General features: G+C 46.5%; 1 protein-coding gene across 1 annotated transcript in view; it reads left to right on the forward strand.

Annotated features, from left to right (window-relative positions):
* Nucleotides 1-6,598: 6,598 nt before the first annotated feature.
* Nucleotides 6,599-27,655, forward strand: part of tgfbr2b (transforming growth factor beta receptor 2b) — an 86,148-nt gene continuing 65,091 nt past the window's right edge. Inside the window, exon 1 of the mRNA XM_080203576.1 lies at nt 6,599-6,842. Within this exon, the coding sequence (XP_080059702.1) occupies nt 6,767-6,842 (76 nt within the window). The 5' untranslated portion in view covers nt 6,599-6,766. The remainder of the gene's footprint in view (nt 6,843-27,655) is intronic.

The raw sequence follows: 27,655 nt of genomic DNA on the forward strand, positions 1-27,655 counted from the left end.
TTAAGGTGGCTGTGACAAGTGCCACATGAATGCAAGTCTTTTTTTTAAACTTTTGTAAGGCAACATTATGGCACTGATCACATTTTTTTGTACAAGAATCATCCCACACAAACTTTCCCCAGCAATCAATGTGATGGCATTTAAACTGAATCTTAAAAGTAGGCTGAATCAATATTTGCATACGTCTGAGAATTTTCAAAATGACATTGTCAGTTTAATATGAGAGGTTCATTTAATACTTGATTTCCTCTATTAAGGAATAAAGTGAATAGGAAATAGTGAGGTTGTAGCTGTCGCAATTTATACAGACAAACTGTTGTGAAGTTGCAGCACAGCAATACATACAGGCTGAAGAGTGGAGGCAGAATGCCAAAGACAGAGCTATGTGATCCCACAAACCACCGATCAAATAAAGCTCTGCTGTCCTGCCATTTCCAGACTATAATGGTGATGGACAATGTAATAACTAATTGGAAGAAGAGGCTCCATGAATAACTGCATCTCAATAATGTTGGAGCCCAGCACATACATGCAAAAGACAAGAAGACTAAAGGGAGGCGATGGCCCAGTGGTATTAGCACTAGACTATTAATCCAGAAACTCAGCTAGTGTTCTGGGGACTCAGGTTCGAATCCCGCCATGGCAGATGGTGGAATTTGAATTCAATAAAAAATACCTGGAATTAAGAATCTACTGATGATCATGAAACCATTGTTGATTGTCAGAAAAACCCATTTGATTCACTAATGTCCTTTAGGGAAGGAAATCTGTCGTCCTTACCTGATTTGGGCTATGTGGTTAGACTGGTTAGCACTGCTGTCTCGTAACATCAGGGATCTAGGTTCGATTCCTGGTTTGGGTGACTGCCTGTGTGGAGTGTGTACCTTCTTCCGTGTGTCTGCATGGGTCTCCTCCAGTTTCCTCCCACCGTCCAAAGATGTGTAGGTCAGGTGGATTGCTAAATTACTCCTTAGAGAGTGAGGGGGGCAAGTGATGCAAGTAGTTGGGCTTAAGGGGATAGGGCCTGGGTGGGATTGTGGTCAGTGCAGACTCAATGGGCCAAATGGCCTCCTTCTGCATTGTATTGATTCTATGATTACATATGACTTCAGAGCCACAGCAATGTGGTTGACTCTCAACTGCCCTCGGGCAATTAGGGATAGGCAATTAATACTGGCCAGCTCATGCCCCACAAATGAACCAAAACAAAAGGCTGAAGGAATTTCAGCCAAGATTTCTGACCGGATGATACACCACTGCCTTCTCCTGAGATTCTCATTGTCACGGAAGGAAATCTTTGGTCACATCACATCACTGCATGTAACAACACGAAAGGCATAAGTGCACTGAGTAGAGCAAAGCTATGGACATTGACAACGTACCAGCTGTAGTAGCCTTAAGCCAAGCTGTCCCGGTACAGCTACAACACAGGCACTTACCCAGCAAGTGGAAAATTGCCCAGGTAGGTCCAGTTTACAAAAAAGCAGGGCAAATCCAATCCAGTTAATTACCACCCAATCAGTTTCCTGGCCAGCATCAAAGTCAAAGGTAGTTCAATTCTTGATAGGCAAGGGGCATAAGGTTATAAGGTATAGGTGGCAACGTGAAGTCAAGATTACAATCAGATCAGCCATTATCTTAATGAATGGCAGAGCAGGCTGAAGGGGCTTACTCCTGTTCATTGTTGGTATGTAACAGAAGATATCATTGACAGTAATTTCAAACACTACTTACTCAGCAATAACCTGCTTGCTGATGTTCAGTTGGGCTCCACAAGGGCCACTCAACTCTAGATCATGTTATACCCTGATCCAAACATGGACCAAAGAACTGAATCTTAGATTTGGTGTGAAATTTACTCCCTTGGCATCTTGGGAGCCCCAGTGAAATTGAAGTTAAAGGGAATCATTGGGAAAATGTTCCTTAATGCTTGGAGTTATGCCTGGCTCCAAGGAAGATTATTGTGATTATTGGAGACCAATCATGGCAGCCATTGCTCAGGACACTATCCTAGACTTAAACATCTTCAGTTGCTTCATCAATGACCTTTCCTCCACCATAAGATCAGAAGCGGGGATGTTTGCTGATGACTGTATAGTGTCCAGCTTCATTTACAACTACTTAGAAAACATCAGTTTCAACTTTATAGATGATCAGGCGCGATGGCAGGATGGCGCGGAGGCGGGGTAGTGCAGAGATGGGGTGGCGCAGAGGCGGGGTGGCACGGTGACCTGGCAGCTGGGAAGCAGGGCAGCACGGCAGTGGGGCGATGACACAGCAGCATGATGTGGCGACACGGTGGTAGGGCAACATGACAGCAGGATGGCACAGTGGCAGGGTTGACACAGCGGCAGGGCAGTGCAGCAACACAGCGGCAGGGCAGCGCGGCGGCACAGTGGTTAGCACTGCTGCCTCATAGTGCCAAGGACCTGGGTTCAATTCCAGCCTTAGATCACTGTCTGCGTGGAGTTTGTGCATTCTCCCCGTGTCTGCATGGGTTTCCTGCAGTCTCCTCCCACAGTCAAAAGATGTGCAGGTTAGGTTGAACGGCGATGCTAAAATAACACTCGTGTCAGGGGATTAGCAAGGGAAATATGTGGGGTTATGGGGATAGAGTGGGATTGTGGTTGGTGCAGACTCAATGGGCTGAATGGCCTCCTTTTGCACTGTACGATTCCATGATTCGAAGATCATAGTCTCCATGGGTAATACTTCAACAGTTCACAAAGAAATAATACATGGAAACTCTTTCAAAAATCCTTATATGCACATGATATCTGGTGCTTGATACCAACTAAGTCACTACAGAACAATCTTCAGAAATGCACTAATTTTAGTTTATTATCTCTTCCATTAAGGCAATGCCAACTTGCATTTAAATTGTACCTTTAATGTGGAAGCACATTTCAAGGCAACTGGGTGGAAGGAAATCGAATGCCAATTTAAGAAAGGCTAGATTAGGGAAGATGATCATCAGCTTGGTTGAGGGGAAGGGTTTTAAGGGAAGTCTTTAGAAAAAGGGTTTAAGAGACAAAGGACTGGGGAGTTGGAGACAACTCCAGAGCGGGTGATCAGATGGCTGCCTAGCTGTCTGTAGTGGGTGAATGCACAAGTGTCAAAGGGCAAGAGTATTTGGAGGGAAGAGTGAGGGGTGAAGGATGAAGGAACTAATGCCAGAATTTGAACGAGCAGCCGTGTGTGTATATGATAAAGAATGGAAGACCAGCAAGGAGATCACTTGGAGCAGCTCACTGTGGAGATGACAAAGGCATGGGTGGCAGTTTCTCTAATGTTTGGGCTGAGGTAAGGGTAGAAGTAAACAACGTTGTGCAACCAGAAGCAAGATATCATTGTGATAAGTAAAAATTGGGTGTAAAACCCAGGTCAGATGCTAAGTTAGCAAACAGTCTGGGATGGACATGACACAGTGTTCTGAGTTTTTAAGTTACCGGCTCATAAATCAAGTTAATGAAATGAGCATTAGCATTGAAGTAATAAATATACTCTCCTGCCAGAAATGAAGTGTATATGAGAAGGTACAATGGCAATAATGTAAACTGCATCAAGTCTCATCTTATGTTCATTCAGTGAAAATGGCACACTCTCAACATCATAAGGGGCAGTTTTCCTGGACCCCTTCCATCAGGTCATTAAACAGGAGCAATACACCTGAATTGCACTGCCCAGCTGTTAAGCTCTAGAAATGACCCCCTTTTCAGATCCCTGGTCATTAACTTGACCCGATAGCCACTGGAATAGGAAATTCAGATTAACCCGTTGGTTCCACTGGGTGCTTCTTTCCTTTTGGTTGCCACTACAGATTGGTGGCTGGAGATTGGAGGATGGCAGAGAGAAACATGGTGAAATATTTTCAAATATTTTGGCAATCAGCCTTGTGCAGCTTTGCAACAAGTCTCGCCATATCATACCTCAACAATAAATATGTCTGCAGTCAGTCGCTCCTAATAAACAGAATCCACATCTGACAAGTATCCTCAATAAGATATCACAGAAAGTTATCACTGTCCACTTCTACAAATATGTTTTCTTCTGAAGCACAGCTCACCCCAACAAATCACTCCCAATAAACACTTCTATAGATCATACAATCCCAATTATCACAACCTACCTTCACCAACAAGTGTAGTCCATCTCTACCATAGCATCAACAACACATCCCACCTTCACAATAGTATCAAATGTAACCTATCTCTACTAGAGAGCCAATAAACACAGCCCACCTTCGCAATAACCCCAATAAACACAGCCCACCTTCGCAATAACCCCAATAAACACAGCCCACCTTCGCAATAACCCCAATAAACACAGCCCACCTTCGCAATAACCCCAATAAACACAGCCCACCTTCGCAATAACCCCAATAAACACAGCCCACCTTCACAATAACCCCAATAAACACAGCCCACCTTCGCAATAACCCCAATAAACACAGCCCACCTTCGCAATAACCCCAATAAACACAGCCCACCTTCGCAATAACCCCAATAAACACAGCCCACCTTCGCAATAACCCCAATAAACACAGCCCACCTTCACAATAACCCCAATAAATACAGCCCAACCTCATAATAACCCCAATAAACACAGCCCAACCTCACAATAACACCAATAAACACGGCCCACCTTCACAATAACCCCAATAAGTACAGCTCAACCTCATAATAACGCCAATGTACACAGCCCACCTTCACAATAATACAAACAAACAGATTCTTGAGCAGTGATGGGCAATCTGGGCTAGTGAGTGGGCCACATGAGTGGCCCTCCTCCATCTCAGCAGATCACAAGATTGAAATCAGCCTTGTTCATTAACCATGACCCCATGAATAAGATTAAATATACACTGAATATTTCATAAAAGTTATAGAAATAGATACTTACACTTTGAATGTGGAGGGAGCACATGACTCTCACAGTCAATGTTGTGTGCACCTCACTTAACTTGCCTTTGCTTTATACAAGGGATCACTTCAGTCATACCGGCAAGAAAAAAAACTATATGGATGGAAATATTTGGAATGTGCACATGGGCAAAGTTCAACAGAGTATTTTGTGGGCTGCACTCAGAACCTAGATTGACCGCATGTGGCCCACTTCACGCAGGTTTCCCACCACTGTTCTTGAGCCTGTCACTGGAACCTCCTCCCTCTGCTTTTCCCGAGAACAACCTCCCCTCCTTCAGATCTTCTGATAGCATTAGTTTGCGACTGTCACAGTGGCAACTGAACCTGGGTACTCCAACACATGTTCCAAATGGAAAAGGGAACCACGTCCCCGCCCCCCGCCCTCGCTCATTATCCATATCACTTACATAATTCCATCAGGCTTGTGTCAGTTCAGCATTCCCCTCCCCACCCCTACCCTAATCCCACCGCAACTGGAAACTCCCAGGTGGATACATGGAGTAGAGATATAGATTAACCCTGATCCTTTTGAGTGGCAGAGCAGGCTGCGGGGGTGCTGGATCCCACTGCTGTGTTCTGTTCCCAGGAATCATGGGCTGCCACAAATGGAGTTTCCACTGTTCCCCCTGACTCCCCCAGCCCAGTCTTTTTTGCCTTAATGTTCAAACAGAGGTCAGGAAAATGGATCTTGCAGAACTCGCAGTGCTGAAGGAGGCCATTCAGCCAGTGCCAACTCAAGCCCCATTTCCTCTGCACTTCACACTATGACTTTTTAAATATTAATCTCTCGTGATCAAGGATTGAGGCCCTGATTTTACTGAAATCAGGGCAAGTGAGGCTTCCAGGACAGCATTTTCCATTGGCCTCAGGCAGTGTGCTGGTAAAATTCCAGCCAGAAAGTCAATGACAAAAACAGAAAGTGCTGGAGAGACTCAGCAAGTCTGACAGCATCCTTGGAGAGAGAATAGAGCCAGAGTTTCAAATGTTGGTTCTGTTCTCTCTCCACAGAAGCTGTTAAACCAGCTGAGTTTCTCCAGCATTTTCTGTTTTTGCCTCAGATTCCAGCAGTAATTTACCTCTAGAGAAAGTCAGTAAGCTGGATACATATTTTGTGTGTGTGTGAGGGGTTAGGGAAAATATAGTCAGCCCTATTAAACTTTCACATCAGGCATATACTGCCTCACAGCACTAGGGCCCAGGTTCCACTCCCCACTTGGGTCAGTGCACAGAGTCTGCACATTCTCCCCATGTCTGCCTGGGTTTCCTCCGATAGGCGTGCTGGTTAGATGCATGGGCTCTGCTAAATTTACCCTCAGTGTACCCAAACAGGGGCCGGAGTGGGGTGACTAGGGGATATTTTCACAGTAACTTCATTGCAGTGTTAATGTGAGCCTACTGGTGACACTGATAAATAAACGTAAACTTAAAAAAAAACTATGTATGCAAAGCAGCTTCCTCTCTGCTGAGCTCAGAAACTGTCGGTTCTGCTCTGTGCTGAGCTGTGTGGTTTTACCCTCTCTGTGTCTTAGAAATTGCAATTTGCACAGCAGGAAGGATCTGAAACAAGCGGTTGATTGGCTGGAGGAGGCTTTTTTTCCTCTCTCTGGAAGCCCAGCCCTACTTCTGAATTTGAAGTTTCCTGTTTCGCATTAAGTACATAAACCAATGACTCAGAGGCGCATTTTGACTCTCAGACGGACAAGAGAGAGAGCGAGAGAAAGGGAGGGAGTGCGATCTGAAAGTTGTGACAACGATAAGCCTTCGTTAAGAAACTTTGCTCGCATCTTGTTTCCTCCACTCTCTGTATCGCCTTCGCCGCTCTCAGACGGGACATTTAAACCATGGAACTAATGGATTCCTTCTGGGTCTTCACTTTACTGACAGTCTCAGGTTTTTCACAGCTCCTCCAGGCTTCCGGTAAGTTTGTGGAGTGCAGCTCCCGGATCGCAGCGCTCAGGATCTCCGCCCTCAGCCCCGTCCACACGGGCTGGCCGAAAGGATGCGGGGCACCGGGGGGTACAGGCGGAGCCACTGCTGCAAACAGAGCACAGTCTGCACAGCCCCTTTAAATGGGACATTTCGGGGTGGGTGTGGGGGCGGGGGTCTGAGAAAGGAACCTGTTTCTGTCAGCAACCTTCCACTGTCACATTGCTCACACTGATCTACACCAGGTATCTGCTGTGTGCTGGAGGCAAACTGGGCACATGGAGTTGGGGGACATTGGAGGGCAGAGTAGATTGTAAAGGTGGGCTCTGATGGCAGTGTTGTGAAGATGGGCTGTGCTTATTGGGGTTATTGTGAAGGTGGGCTGTGTTTGTTGGCACCATTGTGAAGGTGGGCTGCATTTGTTGGCACCATTGTTTAGGGGGGCTGCGTTTGTTGGCACCATTGTGAAGGGGGGACTGCGTTTGTTGGCACCATTGTGAAGGGGGGGCTGCATTTGTTGGCACCATTGTGAAGAGGGGGCTGCGTTTGTTGGCACCATTGTGAAGGGGGGGCTGCATTTGTTGGCACCATTGTGAAGGGGGGCTGCATTTGTTGGCACCATTGTGAAGGGGGGGCTGCGTTTGTTGGCACCATTGTGAAGGGGGGGCTGCGTTTGTTGGCACCATTGTGAAGGGGGGGCTGCGTTTGTTGGCACCATTGTGAAGAGGGGGCTGCGTTTGTTGGCACCATTGTGAAGGGGGGGCTGCGTTTGTTGGCACCATTGTGAAGGGGGGGCTGCGTTTGTTGGCACCATTGTGAAGGGGGGGCTGCGTTTGTTGGCACCATTGTGAAGGGGGGGCTGCGTTTGTTGGCACCATTGTGAAGGGGGGGTTGTGTTTGTTGGCACCATTGTGAAGGGGGGGTTGTGTTTGTTGGCACCATTGTGAAGGGGGGCTGCGTTTTGTTGCCAACATTGTAAAGAGGGGGCCGCGTTTTGTTGCCACCATTGTGAAAGGGGGCTGCGTTTTGTTGCCACCATTGTGAAGGGGGGGCTGCGTTTGTTGGCACCATTGTGAAGGGGGGGTTGTGTTTGTTGGCACCATTGTGAAGGGGGGGTTGTGTTTGTTGGCACCATTGTGAAGGGGGGCTGCGTTTTGTTGCCAACATTGTAAAGAGGGGGCCGCGTTTTGTTGCCACCATTGTGAAAGGGGGCTGCGTTTTGTTAGCTCTCTAGTAAAGATAGGCTACATTTAATGCTATTGTGAAGGTGGGCTGTGTTTGTTGGCTTGCTAGTAAAGCTAAGCTATATTTGAGCTATTGTGAAGGTGAGATGTGCTGCTGATACTGTAGTAGAAGTGGGCTACACTTGTTGGCATTATGGTGAAGTAGGGTTGTGACAGTTGGGATTGTGTGATGTGTAGAAGGCCACTGTATTTATTGGGAGTGATTGATTTGGAGTGAGCTGTGCTTTAGGGGAAAACAAATTTGTAGAAGTGGACGTATAGAAGTAGACAGTGTTAACTTTCTGTGGTGTCTTATTGGGGATACTTATCAGAAGCAGATTCTGTTTACTGGGAGTGACTGATTTCAGACATATTTATTGCTGAGATATGTTATGGCGAGACTTGTTGCAAAGCTGATTGTTGGACTATTTGAAAATATTTCACCACGTTTCTCCTGCCACCTCCCCCAGTGTTCTAAAGCAACACCCACTCCTGATGTCTTACTGGGGAAACCTATGTGTTGAGGCAGACTCTCCACTGTGTGATGTGCTTACTAGGAAACTTATCAGAAGTAGGTTCTGTTTACTGGGAATGACTGATTGCAGAGATGTTTAATGTTGAGATATGTTGCGGCGACACTGAGTGTAAAGCTGAGCGAGGCAGATTGCTAGAATATTTCACAAGGTTAATAGAGAGGTTTGCATTCCCCAGTGCTGGGGTTTGCAGTGCTCTAAGATTGAAGCTGCAGCAGGGACAAAACGAATCTAAGAGATCAGTACGTATGTACAAAACAGAAAATATTTGAACTGGAAGTTTACCATCAGCGTTTTTGCTAATCTGTTCTAGTAACTGAAATCATAGCATCCTACAGTGCAGAAGGAGGCCATTCGGCCCATTGAGTGTGCACTGACCACAATCCCACCCAGGTCCTAGCCCCATAAACCCATACATTTACCCTAACTAGAGAACCCCTGACACTAAGGGGCAATTTGAGCATGGGCAATCAACTTAACCCGCACATCTTTGGAAATGTACGATTTTCAAACAGAGATGACTCAAGGTGAGTGCCCATCCTGCAAATATCCAGCTTGACAGAAATGGCATTTATTCAGAGAAAGAAATGCTACGTTCATTTTACCATTCTGTCACCCTGCCAGCTTCACAAGGCGGCAATAGAACAGTGCAATGATCATTGATCAGGGGAGGTGATTCAGAAGACATTTGCAGCGCTGCGCTTGCAGTTATATCCTGTGCCAACAGCAAAGCACTATCACTTGGTCAGCAAGTGAGTGGACAGGACAAAGGTGGAACATGAAATACAGACCCTCTGTCTAACAGAAAAAGAAATACAACAAAAGCCACTTCAGTGGTTGGGTGATTGAGGCACAGCTCTTCTTTAATCCAATAATGTTTGCTCTCTTTCAAATAAAAGCAGTGGGAAAGTTTTTATGTCAACAAAATTATAGAATCCCTACAGTGCGGAAAAAGACCATTCGGCCCATCAAGTCTGCACCGACTTTCCGACTGAACATCTTACTCAGGCTCTATCCCTATAAAGTGGACATATTTATCCCACTAACTTAAACATCTTGGAAAACTAAGGGGCGATTTAGCATGGCCAATCTGCCTATGGGAAGAAACCAGAGCACTCTGTAGGAAACCCATGTAGACACGGGGAGAACGTGCAAACTCCACGCAAACAGTAACTCAAACCTAGAATTGAATCCGGGTCCCTGGTGCTGTGAGGCGGCAGAGCTAACCACTGTGCCACCATGAAAAGTTCAGTGTGTTGCAGTAGGAATTTTTTTTGTGTTGAGAGAATTCAAAAACACCAGTTAAATTAAATCTATATATTAACAATGTAATGCCAATGTCTTATGTCAGTTTGTCTGTGGAAATACTTGGTGCAATGAGGGGACGTTTAATGTGTGTGTGTCCCATATCTATAACGCTTCAGATGTGTGTGTCATGGATTGCCAGTTCATTCTGTGTTTTGGGAATCAAAACAAAAAATACTGGATTAACTCTGTGAGTCTGGCAATGGTATTCTGCTTTTAAAACAGCTTTTCTATATCTGATGTAAACATGGACTCATCCAAAGTTCTCCAGCCCATATCCTAACTTTCACCAAGTCTTTCTCAGCTGTCACCACTGTATCCACTGGGAGGCATAGTGGAAAGTGGTTAGCACTGTAGCCTCAATGCCAGGAACCCAGGTTCAATTCCGGCCTTGGATGCCTGTTTGTGCGGAGTTGGCACATTTGCCCCATGTCTACATGAGTTTCTCTGGGTGCTCCAGTTTCCTCCCATACTTTAAAGATGTGCAAGTTATAGATGGATTGGCTGTGCTAAATTGCCCTTAGTGTATAGGTTAGCTGGATTTGTTAAGATGGATGTGCAGAGTTGTGGGGTTGAGGCAGGAAGGTGGGCCTGGATGAGAATGTTCTTTGGAGGGTCGGTGCTGACTCAATGGGCTGGATGGCGTCCTGCACTGAAGCAATTCTATGATTTACGTTTGTTCCTGGCACTTGACTGACTTTGGCTCCCTTCCTTGTTCTCAAATCACTCTGTGGCCTCATCCTAGCTTCTATCTGTCATCTCCCCAAGCCCCACAATCTTCCTGGATGGGAAATCAATTCCAAGATAAATGGTGAATTATTAAACTAGACACCATGGCAATAGATTTATTTACAATATACAGCCTTACAAAGGTCTGCCTCCTACATCAGTGTCCCAGCAGTCTCTAATCATATTTTAGGCTTTTGCAATTTTTTTATTTTCCAATCATCTCACACGTTTTCTCCCCTTTGGGGAATAGATGCTGGCAGAATTCCCAGTCTTAAGTGGCAGCCTGTCCGTGGCAATCAAGACCTGATACGGGACTTGAACCCAGAACTTCAAGCCCAGAGGCGGAAACATTGTCACAAAACCTCCAATCCCTATTTTTAGTTCTTATAGCCCAGATTTATTAATTGATATTTTTAAATTCCACCAGCTGCTAGGGTGTGGTTTGAACCTAAGTCCCCAGAGCCTGGGGCCCTGGATTGCTAGTCCAGTGACATTACCACAATACCACTACCTCCTCCTGAAGCTACTTGTGTGGGAACTCCCCAGATAACATTAGAGCCATTTGTTTTTGAGGGGGAGGGTGTGGTGGTGGGAAGAGAGATTTTCTTCCAACCGAAGAAAATGGGCAACCCTGGGCAGTGAGGCAATGAATGTTGGGATAGAAACAATGATGGCTTCTCTCCTAGGTGGTCTCCAACAGCCAAACATGCTGACCAATTGTACCAGAGACTGAGCTCAACATCTTTTCATAACTCAAGTAAAAATCAAATAAGCAAATTAACAGTCCCATTAAGGGGGCACTATACCGAAAATCAAATCTTTAAAGGCAACCTATCTAAATTAAAATAATATTCGAGGTGAGGATGCACTCCACCTCCTGTAAAATCCAAAAAGCCCACCCAAAAGTTTAAAGCTTATTTATTAGTGTCACAGATAGGCTTACATTAACACTGCAATGAAGTTACTGTGAAAATCCCCTAGCACCTGTTTGCATTCATGGAGGGAGAATTTAGCAAGGCCAGTGCACCTCACAGCATGTCTTTCGGACTGTGGGAGGAAACCAGAGCTCCCGGAGGAAACCCACAGGGAGAACGTGCAAACTCCGCACAGTGACCCAAGCTGGGAATCGAACCTGCGTCCCTGGCACTGGAAGGCAGCAGTGCTAACCACAGTGCCACCCCAAAAGGTAATAATGCAGTGGAATAATGCCTGAATTTTGACATCAAAGTCACGATAGCAGGCCTTGAACCCATGACCTAACTCAAAGGCAAGAGTGCTACCCACTGAGCTATCACTGATAAATCTGTTTATCCTCTCTTGAACAAACTAATAAAATAAATTAACTAATTAACAGCCCTTCAAGGAGCATTGCAACAAAATAAACTTGCATGTTAAATTGGATTAATTTCTCTGGGCTGGTAATACACTCCAGAAGTCTCTTTTTATACTCCTTGAGTATACCAAATAAAATAAACAAATGAGCCAATATTCAAAAGAACAAATTAACAGCCCCTTAAAAGGGTCGCTGTAACCTAAAAGCACATTCAAAGGAAGCTTAACAACCTAAATGAAAATAATTATCCAGGGGTTGATAATGCATTCCAGCAGTCTCTGTTTATCTGTGTTCTAGCTACTTAAATAATGCCCTTCACCAATGTCTCCTTGATAATATAGTTAACCAGCAATGAACCCAAGCTCATTCCCATTCTGGACTCTTGTGCATACCTGTTTTTTATTGCTCTGGTTTCTGTGTTTTCTGCTGTCTAAGTTCTAACATTTGGAATTCATCTCCCCGTCCTGTAAACCTCTTCTCCTCCTTTATCTCTTTGTTCTGCTTTTAACATCCCTCTTAAAACCTATCTCTGTGACCAGGTTTTGGGCTATCTGTCCTCATATTTCCTTGCATGACTCTTGTGTTAAATTTTGTGAGAGATGCCAGTATCTTAAAGACGCTAATAGGTTCATGTTGTTATTTCAAAATGATTTTATATCTGGCTGGAAGACTCCATAAGAATATTGCAGCATTCCCTTAAGAGGGACAGGCTTAAATATTGGGAATTTGTTCTTTTGGTAATCTCTGGATGGATGTAAGCATTCCTAGTCAGGCCGGGATCACTTGATGCTCTGGGAAGATGATTTTACAATCCTGTGGCTCGCTAGGCTAACACCTGAAGCCAGTTAAAAGCTAGCCATGTTGGTGTGCGACAGGAGTCACATATAGGCCAGAAGGTTGGCAGATTTCCTTCCCTAAGAGGACAACAATGAACCGGCTGGATGATTCCGACAATCCCGAGACTTTGTGTAAAAGAATAGGAAAAGTTGGAGAAGTGATCAGCAGAGGAGACAGCATTTGTGGAGGAAACTGAGTTAATATTTCAGATCAAAAACCCTTCATGGCCACCTCAACCTGCCATCCGGTTTTTATTTCCAAGTTCAGTTTTAAAATTGAATTCAAATTCTCCGAATACTATGGTGGGACGTGAGCTCCCGTTCTCTAGATTATTAACTCAGTCCACTGGATTCCTAGCCCAATAACAGATACACTTCCATATTCTCTTAAGTTTATTTATTAGCGTCACAAGTAGATTTACATTAACACTATGAAAATCCCCTAGCCACCACACTCCAGTGCCCGTTTAGGTACACTGAGGGAGAATTTAGCACGGCCAGTGTACCTAACCAGCGTGTCTTTCGGATTGTAAGAGGATACCGGAGCACTGGGAGGAAATCCATGCAAACAGGGGGAGGATGTGCAAACTCCGCACAGACAGTGACCCAAGCCAGGAATTGAACCCGGGTTCCCGGCGCTATGAGGCAGCCATGCTAACTACTCTGTCACTTTGGTAAGGCAAGATGGCAAATCATCTGACACTACCTGCTTTCCAATTTGATATTTAGTCATTTGGAGCAGCTGTCACTGTGTAACAAGCAGTATCTGTGTAAATAGGAACAATGGAGCTTCACACTATGGTTTGACTGTAGAAAATATACATATACATGTTTCATTCCAAAGACTCCTGGTGCCCTGGCAAGGCCATTATAAACCTCGCCTGCCTGTGTGGTTTCTAGCTGTGTGTTCCAGCTGAAATACAGCCAACAATCCCCCCCCAGCCCCCAACTTCACCCCAACTTAGCCCCTCCATTTCTCAGGCAGCCCATGGGACGATGACATAAGCAAGAGGCCCACACACACACATTCGTTATCCTGGAGGGAATCATTTACAAGTGCAAGTAAGCTGGCTTAGAGATCCTTTGACGCAACTGTTTTGGAGAAGTATTCATTTTTCATAAAAATATACTTCTATTTAAGGGGACATTCAGTCGGACTGATGTCTAAAACTATACAGATATCACAGAATTGTTACCGCGCAGAAGGAGGTCATTTGGTCTATTATGTCTGCACCGCTTCTCCAAACAAGCATCATGACATAATACCATTCTCTTGCCTTTTCCCCACCATTGTTGATTGGCAGAAAAACCCATCTGGTTCACTAATGTCCTTTAGGGAAGGAAATCTGCCGTCCTTACCCGGTCTGGCCTACTCGTGACTCCACAGCCACAGCAATATGGTTGACTCTCAACTGCCCTCCAAGAGCAACTAGGGATAGGCAATAAATGCTGGCCAGCCAATGATATCTTCAACATATCATTGATGAAGACGAACATCTCGCCAGGGCTATCCCCACACCCCCACTTCTTGCTTTCAGACAACCACACAACCTCAAACAGACCATTGTTCGCAGCAAACTACCCAGCCTTCAGGAGAACAGTGACCACAATACCACACAACCCTGCCACAGCAACCTCTGCAAGACATGCATCGACATGGATACCATCATCACACGTGAGAATACCATCCACCAGGTACATGGTAAATACTCTTGCAACTCGGCCAACATTGTCTACCTGATACGTTGCAAGAAAGGATGTCCCGAAGCATGGTACATTGGGGAGACCATGCAGACGCTACGACAACGGATGAATGAACATCGCTCGACAGTCACCAGGCAAGACTGTTCCCTTCCTGTTGGCGAACACTTCAGTGGTGACGGGCATTCAGCCTCTGACCTTCGGGTAAGCATTCTCCAAGGCGGCCTTCACGACACACGACAGCGCAGAGTCGCTGAACAGAGACTGATAGCCAAGTTCTGCACACATGAGGACGGTCTCAACAGGGATCTTGGGTTCATGTCGCACTATCTGTAACCCCCGTGACTTGCCTGGGTTTGCAAAACCTCACTTACTGTACTGTCTGGAGACAATACACATCTCTTTAAACTGTGATCAGTGCTCCTTCCACTCACATTATCAGCCACTTCAGGTCTTGAACAGCAGGTTAGGTGTAAGGATTCGCATTCTAATCAGTAATCTCTAAACTGTCTGTGCTTTATATGTTCTGTCTGAGGCCAGAACTCTCCATTCACCTGACGAAGGGGCTAACCCGAAAGCTTGTGAGTATATTATCAAATAAATAGGTTGGACTAAAACCTGGTGTTGTCAGACTTTTCACTGTGTTTACGCCAGTCCAACGCCGGCATACCCACATCAGCCAATGATGCCCATGTCCCGCAAATGAATTTTTAAAAACTGCACGCGCGTTGTCACTGATTAATTATTCACTAAGGTCACTTTTAATTTTAGCCTTTAATATTTACCATGACAGCAGTTTGACAATATAATCCCTTCTGGAAAGAGTCCCACTGAACTTTGAGCAACATTGCCACCCTCTCTATGCACTGCACTGTGAGATCAGACACTGCAACCCAATGATGACATTTAGCGGAGTTATTCAGTAGTGATGCCGATTACTTTCTGAGGTGGGTGTGAAAAATTGCAAGGCGCCATTTGAAAGAGCTGGGGAATTCTCTCCAGTGTTCTGGTCAAAAGTTATCTCCTCAATCGACATGACTAAAACAATCTGATCACTGCTGCCTATGACACATTGCTTTGTGCAAAAATTGGCAGCTGCCAGTTTTTTTTTGCATTACAACTGTGACCAAGACATACGTTAGTGGCTGGAAAGGGCTTTTGGGACATCCTGAGAGCAGCAATGGTTCACTTGTCTAATCTTTGAATCTTGTGCTGTACATGCAACTGTTCTAATCCTCCCACACATAATTTAACATTGTTTTCATTAATTTATTTTCAGAAGCATGAGCTGTGGTCTGATAAATGTAGGATATAAACCTGATCTTTCTGCAGATGGCATCTCAACATTGAAATGAGTTGAGATCTTTGAAAGTAAAAGCTGCTTCTGAAAACCTGCATTCGGATTGCAATGCATTGCAAAAGGTTCCGGCAGGTCAGGAGATTAGAGAAACAGCAAGGAACATAACCAGAGAATGATTGCCTGCTATGCCATTTTGATTTGGTGCCACGCTCGGAGTATAGTGCACCGTCCCAGCCTCCATATTACAAAAAGAATAGCAAGACACTGGAGAAGGTGCAAAGTATATACAAAGATGAAACTAGAACTGAGAGGTTATCCCTCAGGTGGCACAGTGGTTAGCACTGTTGCCTCACAGCCCCAGGGACCTGGGTTTGATTCCTGGCTTGGGTGCAGAGTTTGTATGTTCTCCTTATGTCTGTGTGGGTTTTCTTCCAGGTGTCCCGGTTTCCTCCCACAGTCTGAAAGACGTGCTGGCTAGGTGCATTGGCCGTGCTAAATTCTCCCTCGGTGTACCCGAACAGGTGCCAGAGTGTGGCGACTGGGGGATTTTCACAGTAACTTCATTGCAGTGTTAATGTAAGCCTACTTGTGACACTAATAAATATCTAGAAGGGATGAACAGATGAGGGCTTTTCCTTGGCTGAGGGGCAACCTAATGGAATTCTTTAAAATTCTGACAGCATTTAATGGAGTAGTCGAAGAGAAAACGCTCCCACCTGTGCGGGAGTCCTCACCTAGCAACCGTAAATATCAGAAGGTCACTAATAAATCCAAGAGTGTGTAACATATAGTATCACAAGTAGTTGAGGTGAATGACATAATAACTGCATTGGAGGGGAAACTGTATTGGCACAGAAGGGTGAAAGGAATAGAAGGATATGCTGATAGGTTTAGATAAGGCGAAAGGTGGCGCATAAACATCAGCTTGTATCATTTGTGTTGAATGGACTAATTCAGTGCTGTGAATTCTGTTATTTGTTACAGTTTGGACAATGCCCTGCCCATTCATTCTCAGCAGTTTTACGCAGAGTTATGGGAACTGGCATCAAAGCTTTGTGTGTGCTTTATTTTGTTGAGATTTGCTACTTTGAAAATCAATGCAATGTGTTGAGGAAGCTGCACCCTTTATTCATATACTAACGTTTCTCAACAAGTGCAAATCGGGAGAGAAAAGGGAAACTTTCAACTTTGGAAAAATCAATTCTTCATCTTTTTGCAAATGCTGCAAGACACATTTTAAAGATGGCCTCGTGATCTTTTGATCTAATCGAGACTCAGTTTATTGTTCTGTCCGTGGCAACTGTGAATATTGTAGAACACATTCTCCAATTTTATTGGGCCTTATTCTACTTGGTTAACACTAGACTTCTATGAAATGATGATGGGTGAAGAGGGATGCTTCCTGAAAAGCTGTAATCATAGAATCATATAAAATCCCTACAGTGCAGAAGGGGGGCCATTCGGCCCATTCAGTCTGCACCAACTATCTTGACAGAGCATTTTACCCAGGCCCCACCCCCTTGTCCTAACCCCGTAACTCTGCACATCTATCATGGCCAATCCATCTAACCTGCACATCTTGACATTAAGGAGCAATTTAGCATGGCCAATCCACCTAACCTGCACACCTTTGGACTGTGGGAGGAAACCAGAGCACCTGAACGAAACCCATGCAGACACAGAGAGAATGTGCAAACTCCACTCTGTGACCCAGGGCCGGAATTGAACCCGGGAGCTGTGAGGCGGGTGGTGCTAACCATTGTGCCACCATGCCAACTTATATTCCTCAATGTAAAACATCCTGATTGTTAACACTGTTTACACTTATAAATAATGAGCCTGTTTCTAATCTAAACCACCTGGACTGCTCTAACATGTTAATGAATTATATATTTGTAAGGTTTCCAGTACAGAACAGACCATGCATTCTTTTTGCAAATATTTTACAAATAAATGATCCGAGCACATTGTGTATATTTTGCAGCGTTTTCACTCCATAAAAATGTCCTGGCATCATTTATTTTTGAATATGATTCTATGTGCTTAATCTTTTCAGCAGTTGAGACATTGGAGCCATGATAACTCTGTGTTATCTCTGTAAACACAGTAAGAATTCTTACAACACCAGGTTAAGTCCAACAGGTTTATTTCGTAGCAGAAGCCACTAGCTTTCGGAGCGCTGCTCCTTCATCAGGTGAATTGGATTTCAGTTCACAAACAGGGCATATAAAGATACAAACTCAATTTACAAAATAATGGTTGGAATGTGAGTCTTTACCGGTAATCAAGTCTTAAAGGTACAGACAATGTGAGTGGAGAGAGGGTTAAAGACAGGTTAAAGAGGTGTGTATTGTCTCCAGCCAGGATGGTAAGTGAGATTTTGCAAGCCCAGGCAAGTTGTGGGGGTTACAGATAGTGTGACATGAACCCAAGATCCCAGTTGAGGCCATCCTCATATGAGCAGAACTTGGCTATCAGTCTCGACTCAGTGACTCTGCATTGTCTTGTGTTATGAAGGCCAGCATAGAGAACACTTACCCGAAAATCAGAGGCTGAATGCCCGTGACTGCTGAAGTGTTCCCCAACAGGAAGAAAACAGTCTTACCTGGTGATTGTCGAGCGATGTTCATTCATCCGTTGTCATAGCGTCTGCATGGTCTCCCCAGTGTACCATGCCTCAGGGCATCCTTTTCTGCAGCGTATCAGTGTTTCTACCTTCAGTGGTCACAGGCATTTGGCCTCTGATCTTCAGGTAAGCGTTCTCCAAGACAGCCTTCACGACACACGACAGCGCAGAGTCGCTGAGCAGAGACTGATAGCCAAGTTCTGCTCACATGAGGACGGCCTCAACCAGGATCTTGGGTTCATGTCACACTATCTGTAATCCCCACAATTTGCCTGGACTTGCAAAATCTCACTAACTGTCCTGGCTCGAGGCAATACACATCTCTTTAATCTGTACTTAACGGTCTCTCCACTCACATTGTCTGTACCTTTAAGACTTGATTACCTGGAAAGATTCACATTCCAATCATTATTTTGTAAATTGAGTTTGTGTCTTTATATGCCCTGTCTGTGAACAGGACTCCTCCCACTCACCTGATGAAGGGGCAGTGTTCCGAAAGCTAGTGGTTCATGCTATTAAATAAACCTGTCTGACTTTAACCTGATGTTGTGAGACTTCTTATTGTGTTTACCCCAGTCCAACACTGACATCTCCACATCTTATCTCTGTAAACACAGTGGGAGTTCTGTTCACAAACAAGGCAATTAAAGACACAACTCAATTTACAAAATTGTGAGTCTTTACAGGTAACAAAGTCTTAAAGGTTGTTCATCCATCGTCATCGATGAGGACCTCGACACCATTAGTCGTTTTGAGGCAGGTTGCGGTGTGTCCAAAGATGACTGATCAGGCCAATTCGGGCATGGAATGTCCTGGCACATATTGGACAGACTTGTGTAGACTCTGTAGTTTTGTGCTGGTGGCTCTGGACCTGCGCAGCTCGCGTTTAAGTTGTGCTTCAGCAACACACCTTGCTTCGTGAGCTTGACAGCCCTTGTGGATGAGACAGTGCCAGGTAGGGTGGTTTTGTGCCAGCATTTCCCAGGTGGTCATGTCAATGTCAGGTGACTTCAGGGAAGCCTTGAGTGTGTCTTTGAAATGTTTCTTCTGCCCTCCATGCGAGCGTCTTCCAGCAGAGAGTTTCCCAAAAAGGAGCTGCTTGGGTATGCGCTCATCTGACATACGGATGACATGACCTGCCCACCGGGTCTGCGCTCTCATCAGCAGTGTGTGGACTGATGGGAGACTTGCTCTAGAGAGAACTTCAGTGTCTGGTACTTTGTCTTGCCAACGAAAGCGTAATGTTCTGCAAAGACAAGTCATGTGGAAATGATTGAGCTGTCTTGCATGCCTTCGATACACAGTCCACGTTTCACAGGCATACAGGAGAGTAGTGAGTACCACGGCGCTGTAGACCTTCTTCAGTTTTGTTACTGGGCTGATTCCTCGACCTTCCCATACAGTGGAGCGCAGTCGACCGAAAGCAAGACTTGCCTTTACTATTCTGCAGTTAACTTCTGTATCAATAGTCACTGCTTGGGAGATGGTGCTGCCAAGATAAGTGAACTGGTCCACTGCCTGTAGTTTCTGCCCTTTGATTGTGATGATGGGTTCTGTGTACGGTGCATGAGGAAGTAGGTTGGTGCATGATTTCGGTTTTAATGTTTTTGGTAGTCCAAAGTTGTCACAAGCCATGGAAAATTTGTCCATACAGACTTGCATCTCTGGGTCTGAGCCAGCATACAGGGCACAGTCATCGGCAAAGAGGAAATCTCTCAGAACAGTCTCCTTTACTTTGGTAACAGCTTGAAGTCTCCTCAGGCTGAAAACCTTCCCATCCACTCTATTTGAGGCTGATTCCAGCAACACTGTCCTGGAAGGCATCATTCAGCATGGCAGTAAACGTCATGCTGAACAGTGTGGGTGCGAGCACACAGCCCTGTTTGACACCACTGGTGACTGGGAATGCCTCAGAGATTCTCCACCATCCAGTATTCTGACCATCATGGAACTGGCGTACCATCTGAATGAATTTGGGGGGGGCAGTCGAACTTTGACATGATCCTCCACAGGCCTTGTTGGCTGACAGTATCGAAGGCTTTCGCGAGGTCAACAAAGGTGTAGAGCTCGCGATTCTGCTCCAGATACTTCTCCTGAAGTTGGCTCACAGCAAAAGTCATGTCAGTAGTCCCACGACCTTTGCGGAAGCCACACTGTGACTCTGGAAGCAGGCCCAGCTCCAGATGAGTGACCAGACGATTTAGCAGGACTCTTGTGAGGGTTTTTCCTGTGATGGAGAGCAGTGAGGTTCCTCAGTAGTTGTCACATACTTGCCGATTGCCCTCCCCCTTGTAAAGGTGTATGATGGAAGCATCTTTAAGTTCCTGAGGAATGGATCCTTGCTTCCAAAAGGACTGGAACAACTCGGTAAGCTTTTCGATAAGTACAGGATCAGCAGCTTTGTAGATCTCTGTGGGTATGGCATCTGCCCTGGGGTTTTGCCACTGGATAGCTGACAGCTTTCGTGACTTCAGCTACTACCGGTGGGTCATCCACGGCGCTGTTGATATCAACCTGGGGAATCCTGTCTATTGCCTCATCGTTTTTGGATGACAGTTGGTTGAGGACAGCTTCAAAGTGTTCAGCCCATCTCTGCAGGATCTGAGCCCTCTCTGTAATGAGAGTTGTACCATCAGTACTCAGGATGGGGGAACTCCCGAGAGATTGAGGTCTGTAGAGAGTGTTGAGACCTTCATAGAACCGTTTCAAGTCATTTCTGTCAGCGTATCCCTGTATTTCATCTTTCTTGACGCTCAACCAGGCATCCTGAATTTTACACAGTTTATTCTGGACTGTCCTGCGAGCGCTGGTAAAAGCATTCTTCTTGGTAGCTGAAGATGGGTCGTTCTGACAGGCCCAATGAAGATGGTGCTTTTCAAAAAGTAGAGCCTGTATCTCCTCATCATTCTCATTGAACCAATCATGCGGCTTGCGGGTAGAGGGCCCGAGCATCTTCAGCGCAGATGTATGGATAGCATCCCTGAAGCGTTCCCAGTGCTGCCTGCGAGGTGGAGGTCAGCAAGCTTGGTTTCTAAGTCTTCAGCCAGTGCTGAAGCTATGCTGGGGTTCTTTAACTTGGCCGCATCGATTCTTTTCATAACCTTGCTTCCTTGTAGTCGCCTCTTGGGTCTGATGCGGAGCCTCGTTTTGGAGACAACGAGCCTGTGATCTGTCCAGCATGGCCTTGGTCACTCTGACATCCTGCCTGTCTTTTCTCCTGACAATGACATAGTCAATAAGATGCCAATGCTTAGAGCGGGGGTGCATCCAGGAGGTCTTGTTACAGGTAGGCAGACGGAAGGTCGTGTTGGTGATGAGGAGGCCATGTGCTGCACAGGTCTTCATTAAGAGTAGGCCATTACTGTTACACTTGCCCACTCCATGCCTCCCAATGACTCCCTGCCAGATTGCAGAGTCATAACCCTATTCTTGCATTGAAATCGCCAAGATCAGCTTGTCGGTACTGCTCACTGCTGATTGTAGCGCGTTTAGTTCTTCATAGAACTTGTCTTTCATCTCATCCAGGTTGTTCATTGTGGGGACATAGGCACTGATCAGGGTGGCTTGACTTCTGTTCTGTAGCCCAAGCTGTAATGTCATAAGCTGGTCATTCACACCCTTGGGTAGACTATCAAGTTTCTGAACAAGGTGACTCCTGATGGCGAATCCAACTCCAGCATCACGATGCTCGTCGCTGCCACGACCGCTCCAGAAAAAAGTGTATCCACCTCCAGTTTCAGTCAACTGACCTACGTTGGCAAGACAAGTTTCGCTCAGGGCTGCAATGTCAATGTTGTATCTTGCAAGCTCTCTGGCAACTAAGGCTGTTCTTCTCTCTGGTCTGCCTACTGTAGGGTTGTCCAAAAGCATGCGCACGTTCCAAATGCCAATAGTGAGTGGTGTCACCGTGTGTTTTGTTTGTTCGAAAGCACGATGGGATCCCCGCCAGCCGTGGTAAACTGGTCAGGGTGTAGTGAAGCCCCTTTTGTAGCCCCTTCCTCATTCTATGGAGGTGAGCAGTGTGTTCCTGAAGAGGACTGCTCAGTCACCCAGGTAGATGCCAAGTTCCACTACTGCTTCGGTCAGCAATAAACGACCATTAGATCTGAGCCGCCTGTGTGCAGGTCCGTGACTACAGTTCCCAATGTAGCTACACCTGCTGCTTTGTCACCCATCGCCACAGGACTTCAAAGATTGAACAAGACATTGATGATGATGGTGTTAAAACTAGCGCTTGATTTGGATTAAAGTGAGGGAGAGTTGCACAGTGTCAGCCTCACTCTCTCTTCCCAACTCCCATCTAGATCCAGTGGCAAGACAAGAGTCAAGACTGCTGAAGGTGGGACTAGGCACAGTGGATGACCAGGACGTCTTCTGTGTCTTGTCCTGCTCTTTGCGTTCCACGACGCTTGCAGAGACCTCTGCCTTCTTCTCCATTGGACCTTCCATTGGTCTCGTCCGCTCAATCCGCCGGACTCTGTCTTCACGTGCTGGGATAGACAACTCCCTATCTCACCGAGGGTTGAGACCCATCAGCTACCCTCACCTGGTTTAGCCGGCTTGTCGAGATTGTTGCCCAGGGTGTGGCCGCTGTCACATGCAAACAGCTACAGAGAGCCATAGGTGAGAGTTGAGTGCCAGGCGGGAACAAAAGATGGACAAACCGCCTTGAAAGGATGAAAAAGGTTCCCCCACCAAAGGTACTACCCCTCCCTGATGCCCCATACATGCCCAGTCTTAAAGGTACAGACAGTTTGAGTGGAGGGAGGGTTAAACACAGTTAAACAGATGTGCATTGTCTCCAAACAGGATACTTAGTGAGATTTTGCAAGGCCAGTCAAGTTGTGGGGGTTACAGGTAGTGTGACATGAACTGTATATCTCTGTAAAGCAGAGGACATTGCCTCTTAGTAAAGTACTCAATCTTGTCTGCTGATCTCACTCCAACTATCAAAGGCCTAAGTCCTGTCTCAAATGTTAATGCTCATTCATCTCTAAACGAGGAGAATAATGTCTGAATAATCTTTGACCTATGCCCAGAGATTAGTGCTCTCAGTATGTTACGAGCAGATGCTGATGGAACACAATGGGTTAATAGTTATGGGGATGAGATGGTGATGTGTAATAGCAACTTTAGTAGTCATGTGCCAAAGACTGTGTTAGAAAGAGGCAATGTACTGTTCACAACAGCGCTGTATTCCCCTAGAAGCTTATCATATATATAGTGTTAATAAAGTAGTTTTGGGAAACCTTTCCACTATAGGCCGCAAAATAAACCACAAAACGTGGTACAGTGGCATTATACTTGGTGGCATTGTAGCATAATGCGTTAATAATGTTGGTATCGCATATTTTTGAATATAACCCCACGTGCTTCAGTTTTTCAGCAATTGCAATTTTTTTTATTCGTTCATGGAACATGAGCATCGCTGGCTGGTCAGCATTTATTGCCCATCCCTCGTTGCCTGAGAGCAGTTGAGAGTCAACCATATTGTTGTGACTTGGAGTCACATATAGGCCAGACCAGGTAAGGATGGCAGATTTCCTTCCGTAAAGGACATCAGCAAACCAGATGGGCTTTTCCAACAGTTGACAGTTGCTTGATGGTCATTCTTAGTTCCAGATATTTTTTATTGAATTCAAATTCCACCATTTATTGTGGCAGGGTTGGAACCCTGGTCCCCAGACCATTAGCTGAGTTTCTGGATTAATAGTCTAGCAATAATACAGAAGAACATAAGAACATAAGAGCAGGAGTAGGCCATCTAGCCCTCGCCTCCCCATGTTGCAGCTTGATAATCTACACAGAAATGTTACCTCTGTAAAACAGAGCAGAATGTCTCCCTACTGCCCTCAATCTTGATCTGCTGATCTGACTCCAGTTGTTAAAGGCCCAAGCCCTGTCTCCAATCTTGCTCTCTTGCCTGAGTCAGAAGGTTGTATATTCAAGCCCCAGTCCAGAGGCATGAGCACAAAATCTAGGCTGACACTTCTTCAATGCAGTCCTGGTGGAGTGCTGCACTACCTTCAGTGCAGTCCTGGTGGAGTGCCGCGCTACCTTCAGTGCAGTCCTGGTGGAGTGCTGCACTACCTTCAGTGCAGTCCTGGTGGAGTGCTGCACTACCTTCAGTGCAGTCCTGGTGGAGTGCTGCACTACCTTCAGTGCAGTCCTGGTGGAGTGCTGCGCTACCTTCAGTGCAGTCCTGGTGGAGTGCCGCGCTACCTTCAGTGCAGTCCTGGTGGAGTGCCGCGCTACCTTCAGTGCAGTCCTGGTGGAGTGCCGCGCTACCTTCAGTGCAGTCCTGGTGGAGTGCCGCGCTACCTTCAGTGCAGTCCTGGTGGAGTGCCGCGCTACCTTCAGTGCAGTCCTGGTGGAGTGCCGCGCTACCTTCAGTGCAGTCCTGGTGGAGTGCCGCGCTACCTTCAGTGCAGTCCTGGTGGAGTGCCGCGCTACCTTCAGTGCAGTCCTGGTGGAGTGCCGCGCTACCTTCAGTGCAGTCCTGGTGGAGTGCCGCGCTACCTTCAGTGCAGTCCTGGTGGAGTGCCGCGCTACCTTCAGTGCAGTCCTGGTGGAGTGCCGCGCTACCTTCAGTGCAGTCCTGGTGGAGTGCCGCGCTACCTTCAGTGCAGTCCTGGTGGAGTGCCGCGCTACCTTCAGTGCAGTCCTGGTGGAGTGCCGCGCTACCTTCAGTGCAGTCCTGGTGGAGTGCCGCGCTACCTTCAGTGCAGTCCTGGTGGAGTGCCGCGCTACCTTCAGTGCAGTCCTGGTGGAGTGCCGCGCTACCTTCAGTGCAGTCCTGGTGGAGTGCCGCGCTACCTTCAGTGCAGTCCTGGTGGAGTGCCGCGCTACCTTCAGTGCAGTCCTGGTGGAGTGCCGCGCTACCTTCAGTGCAGTCCTGGTGGAGTGCCGCGCTACCTTCAGTGCAGTCCTGGTGGAGTGCCGCGCTACCTTCAGTGCAGTCCTGGTGGAGTGCCGCGCTACCTTCAGTGCAGTCCTGGTGGAGTGCCGCGCTACCTTCAGTGCAGTCCTGGTGGAGTGCCGCGCTACCTTCAGTGCAGTCCTGGTGGAGTGCCGCGCTACCTTCAGTGCAGTCCTGGTGGAGTGCCGCGCTACCTTCAGTGCAGTCCTGGTGGAGTGCCGCGCTACCTTCAGTGCAGTCCTGGTGGAGTGCCGCGCTACCTTCAGTGCAGTCCTGGTGGAGTGCCGCGCTACCTTCAGTGCAGTCCTGGTGGAGTGCCGCGCTACCTTCAGTGCAGTCCTGGTGGAGTGCCGCGCTACCTTCAGTGCAGTCCTGGTGGAGTGCCGCGCTACCTTCAGTGCAGTCCTGGTGGAGTGCCGCGCTACCTTCAGTGCAGTCCTGGTGGAGTGCCGCGCTACCTTCAGTGCAGTCCTGGTGGAGTGCCGCGCTACCTTCAGTGCAGTCCTGGTGGAGTGCCGCGCTACCTTCAGTGCAGTCCTGGTGGAGTGCCGCGCTACCTTCAGTGCAGTCCTGGTGGAGTGCCGCGCTACCTTCAGTGCAGTCCTGGTGGAGTGCCGCGCTACCTTCAGTGCAGTCCTGGTGGAGTGCCGCGCTACCTTCAGTGCAGTCCTGGTGGAGTGCCGCGCTACCTTCAGTGCAGTCCTGGTGGAGTGCCGCGCTACCTTCAGTGCAGTCCTGGTGGAGTGCCGCGCTACCTTCAGTGCAGTCCTGGTGGAGTGCCGCGCTACCTTCAGTGCAGTCCTGGTGGAGTGCCGCGCTACCTTCAGTGCAGTCCTGGTGGAGTGCCGCGCTACCTTCAGTGCAGTCCTGGTGGAGTGCCGCGCTATCAGTAGTGAGACCATGTGTCTGATGAGGCATTAACCCGACTGTTCTCTTGTGTGGATATATATAAAAGTTCCCAGAGCCGCTATTTCGAAAATGTTCTGGTCAATATTTATCCCTCAACCAACATCACTAACACAGAAGGTCATTAATTGTTGTTTGTAGGAACTGGCTGTAAACAAATTGACCTGCCCATCTTTCACATGATGATTGTGACTGTACTTCAAGAAGTATGTCTTTGGCTGGAGAGCCTATTGGGATGTCATGAGATGCAAATTCTTACTTCTTTCCGTATGATGCAGACTGGAACAATCCAAAACAGAATTGAAATATCAATTGATCTGTGTCTATCATTGAGTTGAATGTCGCAATATTTCTTCAGAATGTGAAACCTTCCAAAGATTTATTTTCTCCCATCCACCCCCCTCCACAGCCAACTCTAATATTATCTGAACTGTCTATATCTGCCATAATCTTGAGTATAGCCACGAGTTTCTTGTTCATTAAAATGTGTGGTCTTTCCAATGTGATAGCTTTGAAGATAAATGCACTGCTTACTGTGGTACTTAACTCTTTCAGTGTCTGCCCTTTCTGATTTTAACCTGGGATTTTTCAAAACTTGGAACGAATCATAGAATTCCTACACTGCAGAAGGAGACCATTGGGCCCATCGAGCCTGCACAGACCATAATCCCACACAGACCCTGTCCCCATGATCCCAGGCATTTACCTTAACTAGTCTCCCCGAATCTAAGGGGCAATTTTTTAGTTTGGCCAATCCACCTAACCTGCACATCTTTGCACTGTGGGAGGAAACCGGAGTACCCGGAGTAAATCCATGCAGGCACAGGGAGAACGTGCAAACTCCACACAGACGGTGACCCAAGGCCGGGAATTGATCCCAGGTCCCTGGCACTGTGAGGCAACAGTGCTAACCACTGTGCCACCGCGCTGCCCCTGATCGATTTTGAAAACTTGATAATTGTTGAAAAGAGTGTTGTCAAATTTTACATCCTGCGCTCAGCCAATCAATCAGCTCCATTTTCTCCTGTGGTGTAAATTGTTGTGATAGTTTGAAATTTGGTATTCTTGAATTGGTCCTGATGAGTGCAAGTGGAAAAGCTTCAACAACCTTTCTCTCTTTTCAGCAGCGTTCAAGATATTGTGAAAGAAAGACTTTCATTTATAAAATACACAGGATGTCTGATAGCATTTAACAGCCAACAAATTAAGCTTGAAATATAATGTAATGTAGGGAATATGGCAGCCCATCTGAAAGCACAGTAAGACACCACAAACACTGACGTTGTAATTCACCAGATAATCTATTTAGACATGTTGGTTCATGAATAAATACCAACAGGAGGGTGTCATTACAATGTAGTAGGTTACCAGAGGCAACTTCCATTATAAATGT

This window comes from Carcharhinus amblyrhynchos, chromosome 2, assembly GCF_965287045.1.
Source record: "Carcharhinus amblyrhynchos chromosome 2, sCarAmb.v2.hapA, whole genome shotgun sequence".
NCBI classification, from domain to species: domain Eukaryota; kingdom Metazoa; phylum Chordata; class Chondrichthyes; order Carcharhiniformes; family Carcharhinidae; genus Carcharhinus; species Carcharhinus amblyrhynchos.